A 14664-nucleotide genomic window follows, 5' to 3' on the forward strand; every position below is an offset into this window, starting at 1 on the left:
CCCACAATCTTGTGGGTTTTTTTTTTTTTCCTTTTTACCACTTATAATCACACTATCCTAAGCTGTCTTGCAGCCTGTAGTATGAAATAATTTCACTTTTTATATGGGTCAAAAAAAAGTCAAATGTAATCAGAGCAGTGTAAAATGGGATACGTTCAACACAGATGCACTTTTAAATGAATTCTACAAAATCAAGTTATTTAATTTATACTTTGGAATGTCCATTTCTGTCAGCAAAAAATGATATTCTCAGCAAGCTGCTGCTACCTAGGCAAAATCAAGAGATTGCTGTGTTAATTTCAGCACTTCAAATGTAGCAAAAAGACTATCCACAATGAACACTTAATTACATTTTCTCTCTTTTCAGTATTCACATCACAGGGCTTTCCTTTGAAACAATAATAAAGGGAAAAACATTGCAGGGGGAAAAAAATAAGAGTTTTTCAACTGGTGAAGTCTTCATAGTTCTTATCCCCAAATCATTGGCAAAAGTGGGGAAAAAGATGAATTTAACAAGCATTTTGTAAACTGCAATCAGTCAGGCCAGAAATACCGAATACATACCTGGCAGAAAATGGAGATATTTAAAGGGACAATAGATAATGGTTATGAATATGCATTTGCTGTGCACTTAAGGTTGATTTTCACTGGGGCCTGACAAATTGGTGCCCCCAGGGGTGATGGAATAGCCTGCTGTTCTTTATTTCAGAACAAGCTGCAGCCAAACATTTTGTTTTTTTGCTGCTTGGCACATGCCTGTCCCTGAGAAGACTACATCAGGAACTCACCAGGTTGTGCGGCACCGCTGGTCAGCGTGAATAAAAGACAAATCAGAGATTGTATATTTATGTAGACTTGTGTTTTGTTTTTTTTTCCCCCATTTGGATGAAAATGATTTGTAGTATTTAAAAAAAAAAGCCCATACAATTAAACAAAATGCTCGCTTAAGTAAGTTCAAGCCTAAAGATAGGCTTATGGAATAAGATCTTAACTTGTACAAGTTCAGTTTTTAAGGGCATGCGGTGTATATTTAACACAGGCCTGTAAACAATGGGGAAGCTGATGTTTGTTATGTGGGCATTGATCAGAGCGCAAGTAGCAATGTGCACATATCTCTTCTATCACTTGCAGCACTAGGTCTCGAATCACAGGTTTTATATATGTGTTGATTAGTTGGTCTGTGTTTTACTAGTCCTAACTCCCTATTTTCAATAGTTGTAGCCTCTAGAGGATATGGATTAAGCGCTTTCCCACTTTGGCCAGGATCCAGATTAGTACTTATGCATAGTAGCAGAAGTTCAGTGAAACTGTACCAAGTCACCTGATAGAGCCCATTATAGTAACTCTCAGTCTAAGAACATACAGGAAAAGAAAAACAACTGCCGATCATATTTTAAGCAAAATTTCCAGTGGACTGGGGAAATAACTTCAGTACCAGACTTTTGGGGTAGTATAGAAGTGATAATCTTTGTTTTAATTTAGTTATGTGATGTGTTTTCTTTCATTAAATCAATTATTTCTCATTTAAAAATCATGTATAAAGTAAAATGTTTTCATAGTTATACCTTTTTTGTTTTAGACTTCATAATCAGAGAAACCAAGTAAATATTCTCAAGCTTTAACTTTTTCATGTAAATCTGGCTGAGAAAAATTGATTTGAATTTTATTCAAACAGTGTATTTCATTTAGCTTATGCGATATATAAAGAGTAAGTTGACACATGTTAAAGTTTCCAAGATGAAAAACATTGTAAACAAGTAGAAAAAGGTATAGGAGAAGATTTTTATTATTTTAGAGTGGAAAAGAATTTCTTAAGCATGAGTTCAAAATAAATATACAGCATAAGTGAAAAACAGAGTTTTGACCTAATTTGATCATTTCACAATGTACACATGGACTGAAATATCACATTGTACTCCATAAATGTAGTAGTCCTGCCTTATCCAAAGTCTTGCTTTCTGTGGTTTCAGTTACTCATGGTCAACTAGGGTCCAAAAATGCTAGGATTTTTTGAGCATGGGAGAGAGAGAGAGAGCACACATGCAAGTGAGCCCATTCACATAACAACCTTTATTTGTTATAACTGTTCTATTTTATTATTAGTTATTGTTGCTAATCTCTTACTGTGCCTAATTTATAAACTGAAATTTATCATAGGTATATTATGTATAGCAAAAAACATAGTATATCCATGGTTCAGTACTATCAACGGTTTCAGGCATCCACTGGGGGTCTTAGAACATATTCCCTAGGGATAAGGGAGGAGTATTGTATATATAATTATTATTTGTCAATTAAAAATAAAATAGAAATATATAATGTCAAAAGACATCATAGACAAATTAGAATAACAAAGTACTGCCTAAGAGAGGGTATTTGCAACATATATAGTAGTCAGGAGATTAATATCCAGAATATACATGCCCCTTCAACAAATAAATTTTAAAAAAACAAACTAGTTTCTAGAAAAATAGGTAAAGTGAATGATTGGGTGAGTCACAAAGAAGATAGCGAATAATCACATGAAGAGGTGCTCCCTTACTAATAATTATGGAAATGCAAGTTAAGGCAATTTTATGCCACTGTTCACTAACATTATCAAAATCTTAAAGGCCAAACAGCATCAAGATAAGCGAGAATGTAAGAACACAGGAGTTCTCAACCACTACACTTGGGAAGGTAAATTAATTTGCCTATAGAGCACGAGTCTGCATTTTTTTCCTTAAAGGTCCAGATAGTAAATATTTTAGACTTACAGGCCCACAAGGCAACATCTAGGATATTATGTGGCTACTTACTTACATAACCATTTAAAAACATATAAACCACGTTTAGCTCACAGGCTGTATAAGTTTAGGTGGTAGACTGGATTTGGTGTCTGGGCTTGCAGACCCCTCGTATAGAGCCCTTTGGGCAGTACCCAAGATCTAGGCATTTTTCTTCCTGGCATATATTCCAGAGAAGCCCTCACACTAGTGATCACGATTTATAAATGTATCGCAGCATTATAAAAGCAAAACCTTGGAAAACAGCCTAAATACCCATCAGGAAGGAAACGGATAAACAAATATGGCATATTCAATTTGTGGGCTAGTATATGACTCTATAATAATGATCAAATTAGTTTCATGTGTATTACGATAAAAAGATCTCAAAAACAATATTTGGTGAAAAACTGAACTACAAAATATATGTAGAGTTTGACAGCATTTGTTCTGAAAATTGCTGCTACCAGTGATGGGTAAGGGGGGACACACATGACCGTATATAACTTGTCCCCAGCATGGAGTGCGGACGTCACAGGGAGAGAAGTGTGTAACGAGACATCTCCCCCAAGGATGGCCACCAGTTCACTAGAGCAGAGCTTCCAACACTAATAAAAAACTTAATATTAATCTTTAACATTTATGGTATAAAATGTATTTAGATGGTGGCCTGTATATTTTCAATGGATGCATATATGTCGGGGAAACCTCTGCATTTCATTGATTTGAAGATGCACATTTACTTTCACATTTTAAAAACTCTGCAATAAGGGTGCACTGCATCATCTATGTGTATAGTTCAACTGTTTTTTTCTTAGTAATATACAGAATGAGTCATCTTATAAGTGATAGTATGTTAAATTTAGTGAAATGTGATTTAAAAACTGGAAGATGACTTATCATAGTCACTGTGTGAGGGAAGGGAGAGGGGAGATTGGTCCAGGAAGTGACATACATGATAACTTTAAACTGATCAACAATACTTTACTTACAGAAATTAAAAACATATGAACTCCAGGAGAACCAAAGAGATGTCATATCACCGTTATTTCTTATAGCTGAGTAATACTCCATGGTATACATATACCACAATTTACTGATCCATTCATGAATTGATGGGCATTTGGGTTGTTTCCACATCTTTGCAATTGTGAATTATGCTGCTATAAACATTCGGGTACAGATGTCTTTGTCATAGAATGACTTTTGTTCCTTTGGGTAGATGCCCAATAATGGGATTGCTGGATCGAATGGTAGGTCTACTTGAATCTGTTTAAGGTATCTCCATAATGCTTTCCACAGGGGTTGCACTAGTTTGCAGTCCCACCAGCAGTGTATGAGTGTTCCTGTCTCTCTGCATCCACGCCAACATGTGTTGTTTTGGGACTTTTTGATAAAGGCCATCCTCACTGGAGTTAAGTGATATCTCAGAGGGGATTGGGGGTATAACTACATGATAAGTGCGATGCGCACTGTCTGGGGAATGGGTACGCTTGGAGCTCTGACTCGGGGGGATGGGCAGTACATGGGCAATGTATGTAACCTAAACTTTTGTACCCCCATAATAAGCTGAAAAAAAAAACATATGAACTAACCTAACACAATTTTAACATTTATTAAAATATAGCTTTAAACACACATATCATCTTATTTAAACTTACAGGAAGTCATTTTTGGTAATAGCTACATCATCCTCTTATACCATGGCTAAAACATCCTCAAAAATATAAGGTTAACTCACCTATAAATGAGAACCTTGGAAACTAGGTGTGTTGTACATTATAATCCTCACTTTCAGATACAACACAACACAGAGATCAACGAAGTTAGTGATGGAAATAACTTTGGAAGCAAAGTCACATATCTAGTGACCAGCAGAACTAGAATCTGAATCTAGATTTTAGGACTCCAATCCCGCACTCTGGTACTGTACCACATTTACCAAACTGTTCTCATTGATATGTACACTTTTCAATTCTCAATTGCTTTAAAGATTAAAAACAAATTGTGAATAAAAGAGCAAATGAGTTCAATTTTTAGTTTTAACTTAGAACTATTTTTTGAAAATCACAATGAAAAAAAATTATAATAGGTATCTGGGGCAGATACTTAAATCAGTAGACCAAAGGAGTGGAATTAGAGATGGGTTTTCAAGTTGTGCTCTATGGATTCCTAAAGCCTCAGATAAACCCCAAGAGTCCTTGGATATGCTTAAGTGTTCTAAAATCAATGCCAGATTTGTAGCCCATAAAGAAGATTTAGACTGCCCAAGAAGGCTATGTACCAGTTTTAACATTTCGTTTCATGGTATTAGTGACCCAGTAGAATCTCACTTGGAAAAATATTACATTACTAAGTAATTTACTAGGCTAGATAGTTTTTTCTTCCAGCTTTCATACTTTGTGCCTCTGATTTAAGAATCAAACCTATTTCTGAGTGTAAAAAATCTGCAGTGAGAACAGCAAACAATTATATTGTTTTATTAGGAAAACAATAAGATTGATTGCTATAAAAACAATGAGATTTAGATTCCCCTATATAGATGATTTCAATCAAATCTATCCTGCATTTAACCTACTATCAATAGTCTCCTTGTTATTCCATAGTTTTGCAGTGACAAACACACAGTGGGTGCTTAACAAACATTAGTTGAATTCATGAATGAATGAATGAAGGATGGACGGATGAATGAATGGATGAATGAATGACACGGACTTAAAAGTCTTGGAAGGAAGGATGTAAAGACCCTAGGGCTAAGTGTTGTGCAAACACCAGCACAGCCAGAGTCAGCTCTGAAAGCCAGGCCTCCATTCCTACTGCCCAATGTTCATTCCTTTTGTGAATATTTTAAAAGTAACTCCATGTAAAAAAATGCCAAAACTATTTCTATATGGTTCTACTGTTCGAACCCACGATGGTACACCTCATGACAATGTATCCTCATAAACTTTTTGATGGACATGTCTCAGTTTTGAAACCTTTTGTCTATAGCGAGCACAATTGCTAAGTTAACACATCTAGTTTCTCAAGAATTTATTTAATGCACAGATATTTAGAATTGCAAGTGACCTTAGAGAGCATACGTAATTTGCTTTGTTTTAGTTACTCTTTGGAAGAGGCTGGACTTCATGGAGGCACTTTCTGTAGCAACTTTAAACTTCATTATCTAGGGAAGCAGCCATGAGTAGTAGCAAGACTATAGGCCAAAGCCAGACCAGACAGAACTGGGAACACTGTGGCCCTAACATTTACACTCTGTGTGACATCACGGAAACTATTAAACTCTTCTGAGCCTCAGTTTCATCATCTGTTAATTGGGAACATTACCTAACTTGTGTGCTCCAAAGAATATGAATAATATTGTGAAACATTTTGCCAGATAATAAATAGTAACAGTTGTTTTTATTCATGTGTTCCTGATAAAGAGTAACATTTGAGATCTTAACTTGAAACTTTTAACATAATACAGCTTAGATTGGCTTCTTAAATAAGAACAAATTCATTATATGGGGATGTGCCTTTGGAATTAGAAAGACCTGTGAATTACATACCATAGTATGTCATTTAGCAACTTAGGCTGCATTTTGCAATTTTTTTTTCTTTGTTTTTAATAGAAATAGATTGAAGAGAAAAATCTGCTTGTGTGACAGAAGTCAATTTTACCTGGACTTTAGTATTCAGTTTTCTTGTGCTTTTACAATATTTGCACTATGTGTTTTATTTTTCTCCCATGTTTTTTTTTTTTTTTTTTTCCAGTTGCATGTAGCACAAAAACACTGTGCTGATTTCTAATTAACTGACTGCACCCTGAGGTCTGCAGCTTCTGTCTTCAGTTTAATTACAGCTGTGAAGAGGATATGGTGAAATTGAAGAGGGTGTCTCTACATGATAAAAAATAATAATGTAGTTCTGGTTTGATCCTTAGATCATTTAGGCGTGATTGCTTAGGGATAGTTAAATCAGTATGTAAATGTGAGATTTTCATTTTGTACTGTCTTGTTTTCTCTCTTTCAAACACTTGTACCTGATGGAGACACCTTCTAGCTTAATAAATTATGGAGTTTGTCGATTTGCGGAAATTTAGAATGGAAGATATCCCATCCAACTGCACTACCCTACATTTGTCTTTTGGCTGTCATTTTGAATATGACAATAGGCCGAATATCTGTGAAGGCTCATCTCATTATGAATTCCAAGACATAATTGAAAAGAAATGCTAAACTCACCAGAGTGGCAAAGAGATGATAGAGAATGAAATAGATGGCAACCACAGGTGCCCACATATGTCCCACAGCGTTTAGAGTTTGGTCCATTACGTCTACCCATCCTTCCTGGGTTAGGATCTGGAACATGGACATAAATGCCTACAGAGGAAAAGAATGGAGCAATTAAACACCAGCTTCAGGCCTGCATGCAATTTAAAATTAGTATTTGGTGTTTGAGGACTTTGATCTCAGTATTACTGATTTTTATCTGATTGCTCAGGGGAAGAACAGTCTTGATTCAACAGATGGGGAAAGGCTGAGAGCAAAGATCTTAAATAGGTGGTATCTACCTATTCAGAGTGGAAAACTAAAATAATTACCCTGAATTAAAATTAGGCTTGTTGGTGGTAAATACTGTTGAACAAAGTAGAAAAAAATTCAAGATCTTTGCTTATTTGTCTTCTTCTTTCCCTTTCAGCAAGCTATTTAACATTTCCAACAATTATTTCTCTCCTACTGCTAAGAGAAACTGATTTTTATAGTGAATTATATTTGATTGTCTAATGCATATCAGAGAATAATAACCTTAATTTTATTTTTCTAGTAAACATCTATAAAATTATTTCAGCTATTATTTTAAAAATATGTGACTTTTTGAAAAAGAAATATTTCTAAATGATATTGCCATGCTGAGCAACTTGAAGACAAACACATTTTTCATGATTTTTAAAAAATTTTCAAGGCACAGAGTCAAGACCATGGAAGAAGCCAAGACCAAAAAAAATAGAGCATTCCAACAAAAGCCAGCCAAGTTAAAAGTCTCATACGCTTTCTGCCAAGATTTTTGGCTAGCTCCATTCTTACATGTTTTTCTAATTAAATATACAAGTATATATGCAACCTCTGACTCGTGTAACCTATACATATTAATGGTCAATAAATGCTTCTTCATGAGACTCTATGATAATGTCTGGAAAAAGCTGACAATTACAGTCTAGTGACTCTTTAAAAACATCTTTATAGGCTTCAGTACAATGAAGACATAAATTGAATTCTCAGGTATTGGGATTTTAAGAAATAAAGTCCAGGATAATACAATGATGGACTGAGCCCAAGATAAAAGCCTTGTTACACTGATAGGATCTCAGAGCCAAAAGGGACCTGAAAGATAACCTAATCTGATTCTTTCTTTTTGAAGATAAGGAAAATGAAGCTCAAAGATGGTAAATGATTAGTGCAAAGTCACTCTATTAATCTGTGACACTAATAGAAGTAGCACCCAGGTATATGACTGCAAAGTAAGTACTTTTCCAAGTATTGCATCCTCAATTCAGTGAAGTCTTATATTCACCCAGACCTAGACACATAGTCATCTCTTTTAGAGTAATTTCCTTTGGTTGGGATAACTAACTTTTACAGAAGCATGATGTTAAATGCCTAAAACACAGTGGACCTATTTAGATAAAGAAGCAATCAATTGTTAAATGAATCTTGAACTCCACTTACCCTTTGTCCATGTGTGTAGCACTAATCTTTTCCTTGAGTTAATTTTTATATGATTTAATTATCTTACAGATGTTTTGCTCATGAAAGTATGAAGCATGTTGTTACTGATGCTTGACCCCAGCATCATCAAGGTCAATATAATATTTTTCCTTATCAAGGTACCTAAGAGAAGGCTACACTCTGCAAATATTAGCTTTATCTCCTAAAATTCCTTTTGAGACTTTTTCAAAACATCATTTAACCTTGTAAGTAGGCCAGAATTTATCATGGAGAGCAATTATTTTTTCACTGTATTTTTTTATGTTGAATAATTTTTTAATTTACATCCAAAGGTGAGGAATACAAGTTCCAAAGATGATTCACATAAAAAACATCAGATTGTGGCCGGGCGCGGTGGCTCACGCCTGTAATCCTAGCACTCTGGGAGGCCGAGGCGGGTGGATCGCTCGAGGTCAGGAGTTCGAGACCAGCCTGAGCAAGAGTGAGACCCCGTCTCTACTAAAAATAGAAAGAAATTATATGGACAACTAAAATATATATATACAAAAAAAAAAATTAGCCGGGCATGGTGGCGCATGCCTGTAGTCCCAGCTACTTGGGAGGCTGAGGCAGTAGGATCGCTTAAGCCCAGGAGTTTGAGGTTGCTGTGAGCTAGGCTGACGCCACGGCACTCACTCTAGCCTGGGCAACAGAGTGAGACTCTGTCTCAAAAAAAAAACAAAACAAAACAAAAAAAACAAAACAAAACAAAACATCAGATTGCTGTATTTTCTTCGACAAAGACATCAGCAGCGTGAAAGCATGTGTACATCCTAAAGATTCAACAGCGATAGGTGAGAGTCTTAGTGCCTGCCAGCATAAAAGGAGTTTTACTGCCTCTGCTTTTCTTTTCCCACATGTAACACAAAAGCTTGTGATTAAGCCCAACAGATTCATTTTTGATATCTAGAGACCAAAAAATTCAGGTGTAACTTTCTGCTGTCTTGGGCAGAAACCAACCTGATTTGTTTTCATCTTCTGCATTATCTTTGAGGAATACTCAGCTATTACGCATTCAGTAAACGCTCAGGAAAGTGGAGCTGTGGGATTGTAATCTGTGGTTGCGAGATAAGCAATGCGGGCAACAGCACTGGTATCCTCTACTTTTTCAGAGTCTCAGAAGACAAAACAATCTCATTTCCACACAGCTCACACCACCTGGAAGTTCATATTGTGAGATGCTGTGAATTATATTTGAGAGCAAAGCTTCCTGCTACAACGGGGTTTGTATGTTTCTGGTTGCTTACATGAATAGACCGATGCAAGGCCCTGACATTAGATACATCTATTATATGCTGAAAATTAACTTGTGTCCTGTTAAAGGTGCCTCATCAATTTTATTGAGATTTTACCCAGAAATTTAAATTCAAATGATTGTTTGAGATTGTGAATTAATGTACTGACTTACATGGTCCATAGGGCCTGCGTTCCTTATTTATTCAAACAAGGATTATTAGCGGCTACTAAAGATGTGGAGTGCTGGGCACTGAGATGAGTAAAACATTGTTTCTTCTCTTAAGAAATTTATAATCAAGAGGGGAAGAACAAGATGAACACAACTAACTCTAAGAAAAGGAAGAATTAAAAATATAGTGTCTAAGAAAAATATGGTAAAACTACACCAAGGAGAAATACAGAAGAACCAATTTATTCCTCTTGGGTGAGTCAAGAACATTTCTGAGAAAATGATGACAATGAACCTTTGTAACGAAGATGAGAAAAGTTTCAATGGTGGAGAAGGCAGCAATGAACAAAGGCCTAGAGAAAGTTTTTTTTTCTCTGAACTACCTATTTGTATGTTATCCCATTTTCCTATCCTGTTGACTTTTTTTCCCTTTTATTGGTTTCCACCTGCTCTTATTTTTTTTTTTTTGGTTTTTTTTTTTTGTATTTTTTTTTTTTATTTCAGCATATTATGGGGGTACAAAAGTTTAGGTTGTGTGTATTGCCCTTGCCCCCCCTCCCCCAAATCAGAGCTTCAAGCATGTCCATCCCCTATACGGTGCGCATCACACTCATTATGTATGTATACACCCATCCCCTCCCCCACAACATCTGCCAGACACCCAATTAATGTTATTCCTAAATTCCACCTGCTTTTATTAAGGTAAGAAAACCCATCTTTTATCTGTCATAGATGTCTAATGTATTTTTCCCTACACATTTATCATTGCAAAGATAGATTTTAAATTTCTGTGTGGTCTAATCTGCCATTCCTTTTATTTAAAGTGTTTTTATTTTGCTTAAAAAGACTTCCCCCACTGCAAGATTAGATATAAATTTACCCATGGTTTTATGCGGTAGTTTCACACTCTCCTTATTTTGTTATTTTAAACATGTCGAACCTGAAATTAGCTGTTTAAATCAGTTTAAATTTAGAATTTATTTTGGTGTAAATAATGAGATAGGAATTAATCCTCATTTTTTTTTCAATAGGTGATCAGTTGATTCAACACAATTTAATTGAATGAATATCTTTTCTTCACTAATTTGAAATATCCCTTTTATCATATCGAATATTCACATGCTTATGGCTTTATTTCTAAACTTTCTATTCTTTTCCATCAATATATTTCAGCTCCAATTTGCCTTGTAATTGTACATTTTAATAATAGGTAGAGTTACTAGCCCCTACTCATAACCATTTGTCTTCAGAATTTTCTTACATATTTTTATATACTACTTCCTCTCAAAATCTTGTTTTATTCATTGGCATCACATTAGATTAAGAAAAATTAATACTGTTCTCAAATTATTTCCAATCTAGGAGAAAGGAATATATTTCCATATATGAAATCTTTATTTGTGATTTGCAACAAAAATTTCTTCTTATATAGTTTCTGCTCATTTCTTGCTAAGCTTATCCTTAATATTATTTTTCAAAATTTTAATCAAGGTGATGCCATGCAATTAAAACATTGGGTAGTAAAGAAACTCAATGGTGGATTTGTTAATGAGAGCAGCAGTTTTATGCCTATCTCAGTCCACCAGAGGCCGCCATCTTTAACCATTTTTATTTCAACTTCTGGTGTTGCCATCCCTATTCCTATTCAGTATTTCTTGATTTATTCACTTTAGACATAGATTTCTGCTATGACATATGAAGATTTTGTTCAGGCACAACCTCACTCCCCACTTCTTTTAACCACTCCCAAATTTTTCATGTAAATCTCTATTTCTTGTCCCATCAAATCAGAATGGCTTGACCCCTCCCAGTGTAAGATGAAGGTGTCAGCACAGCCACCCATCCGGCTACCTCTTCTCTCTCCTTTCATTTTCCATCTTTTGTCATGTGTACATTTCCATCCTCAATTTTGGCAATATTTACATTTTGTTTTTCTCTCATAATTGGGCCTTCCATGCTTCTCAGCAAGTTGATAATCAATAGTTGGTAGTCAATATATTTACTATGAAAACATTGTTCACTGTTCGGCCAGGTCATTGTAAGATTATACTTCTTCCTCTGAGGCTCTGATATTATGACACACATGGTTCTAGAAGCTGTGTATTCAAGGTTACATGAAGTCCCTGTCTTACTTTCCAGTAAGCACTCTGAATCTGGCCCAATTTCATTCATACTATTTGAATGGTCACTTTTTAATACAATTTTTGGTTTTGCTTTGATTTTGCTGAGATTTTCTGATTGTTTTTCACATGTTCCATTGGGGAAAGAAATATATTCTTTTTTCCTTTAACTTCAAATAGCCTCCAGATTCTCATATATTTTACCTATTGTTTGAAATAGATCCCATTCTTAACTATCCTACAGATGCTCTTGGAACCTTCAATTACTCAGGAACCATTTGATTCTTACTCTCATAGATATTTTCCTTGGAGTCCTTTCACTACCTGTTTTAATTTGGACTAAATGCTTTCTAGAACTGCTTCACAGTTGCCATAATTTCCATTTGAACTTTCTTCTCTAGATCTTTTATTCTCCCCAATACAGTGTCAGAGAATTATTCCAGAATCTTATCCCCAGTCATTAGAGTCCTTTTTCAATTTGTTTGCTGGGTTTTCTCCTCTGTGATTTGCTGTCTCAGTATGAGCTGAGGGGTTTGCAGAGAGAGAGAGGGAAGTGTGAGCAGAGGCTGTGGGCACTTATGCTTGAAATATCCGGCCTCAGGTGTTTCCCCAATTCAGGTAGATTCAGGAAATCTTTACTGAAGCCAGACCTAATCAGTCTTACTAAGTGTTTCCTTCTCCAAATTTACTGACCTCTCTCCAGCTATCATTCTGACCCCACTGACCCCAGGGGAGGGCAAAGGCAATGTGATCCTGTTGGTTTGGGTCTTCTGTAAGGGGTGTAGGACAACTCCCGGGGCTCTCTTCATCCCGCCTCATCCTGAGCCTCCTGTCCCCTTGAGGATTCTAGTTTCTTCTCTTAATACTTTCATTATGCTACCTTTTTGTTTATTGTGGGAGATAATTTATTTTCAGAAAGTAGGATATTTTGCCTTAACTCTAAAGCCTTCATCCAAGCTTGGAAAAATAAAAATGGTGCAATCTAGCAGTTTGTCTTGACTCTGGAACAAGTGACTTCTGCACGTGAGGAGTTCGCATCATTTTGTGGGGTTCTGCATATCCCCTCGGCCAGCACCTTCTCAGATGGAGGGATAGGAGTATATGTTTTAGGATTTGCTTTTCCAACTTTATTTCTTCTCAACTTCTTTTTCTAGGAGACAGGCTTAAGGGAAGAGCTTAGCGTGTTTTCATTGCCTCTCATATTCTCTCTCTCTCTCTCTCTCCCCCCCACCTCCTCCTCCTTCTTCTTCCTCTTCTTCTCTTTCCTCCTAGCTGCTATTCAAAGAAAATGGTATAAAATTGCAACCCTTCCATGTGTGGTTAGGCTGGTGTAATTTTTTTCTGGGTTGTTTTATTTATTTTCTTAGGTTTTAGGGGCAGGGGAGTCTGTGGTTTCACTGTATTTTGCTATTTTACTCCTCAAGTCCAAACCTACACACGTAAATAGAGATAAACAACTTTGTTTACAAGTGCTGTTTTGTTTGTTGCTAGTGACATGATCACATATTACACATCACTATAGAGGTCAATCACTGTTAGTACTGCAGGTGCCTACCTGCTGCTAACCGAACCAGGCATGGGCAGCTAACCTGACAACGGTCCAGTTTGTAGACGAGGGGAACTGGAACAAGCAACTCTACTTCATTAGGAAAACTGAATCAACCCAAGATCATCTTTAATGAATTTCAGTTGAAAACTACAAAGAAAAATCACCTTGTTACTGTAGAACTTGGAAGTGAACAAATGAATGGAGATTGGCCTACAGCTGAGTAGGGGCAACAGAGGAAAATTGTAAAGTCAGAGTTCCAAGCACACTGATGTTCCAAAGAAGCAAAATCTCTGAATGAGCAGAAGTTAAGTAAGAACAGAAAATGCATTGAATAAAGAGACTGAGATGATTTCCACCTAATGGAGAAGAAAGATTTTGAAAATCATTAGCTTAGTGAGTTCCTATTTCTAATTAGAGCGTATCATATTACTTGGATACAAGGAGCAAAACAAAGGGTGAGACCCAGAGAGTGGCGGGTGAAAACCACAAGAGGAGAAGGTGAGGAAGTGAGTGTCACACAGATGGTACAGGCACAAACACGTCTAAAAGCAGAGAACAAGGGTCTCTGAGTCACCAACAGGGCCAGAGCACTGTAGTGTAGGGCCACAAAATCAATGCCAGCCCCTCTCAGGCTCCTTGACTGGTTTCTCCTTAATTTCCTGATATTAAATATTGCAGAGCCCCAGGGCTGGAGCTCAGATCTCTTTATTATATCTCAACACTCAGCCTACCTAGTTGATCTCTTCCATTCTAACGCCTTTAATACCACCTATATGCTAATGACTCCCACATCTGTACGGCCAACTCTAGCTCCAGAACCAAATCCTCATCTCCACTTGGGCACCTAACAGAAATCCCAAACATTTGATGTCTCAAATTAAACTATTCATGCCCTGCTTCCAAACCTGTCCTTCCTGCGCTTCTTCCCATCTCAGAAATGACAAACCTATTCTTTGAGTTATTCACGCCAATTATCCTGAAGACATCTTCGGTCCTTCTCGTATCCTCACATCCTACATTCAAGCTGTCGGGAAATCCTGCTAAATCCAACCTTAGTTCTTGCTCTCAGCTCCGC

General features: G+C 36.4%; 1 protein-coding gene across 4 annotated transcripts in view; it reads right to left on the reverse strand.

Moving 5' to 3' along the window:
- NALCN (sodium leak channel, non-selective) overlaps window positions 1-14664 on the reverse strand; it is a 328066-nt gene that overhangs the window by 120046 nt on the left and 193356 nt on the right. For all 4 annotated transcript variants that reach the window (XM_069467070.1, XM_069467067.1, XM_069467069.1 and 1 more), the window contains one exon: window positions 6992-7129. In XM_069467070.1, coding sequence (XP_069323171.1) covers window positions 6992-7129 — 138 coding nt within the window. The remainder of the gene's footprint in view (window positions 1-6991; window positions 7130-14664) is intronic.

This window comes from Eulemur rufifrons, chromosome 4 (genome assembly GCF_041146395.1).
Source record: "Eulemur rufifrons isolate Redbay chromosome 4, OSU_ERuf_1, whole genome shotgun sequence".
NCBI classification, from domain to species: domain Eukaryota; kingdom Metazoa; phylum Chordata; class Mammalia; order Primates; family Lemuridae; genus Eulemur; species Eulemur rufifrons.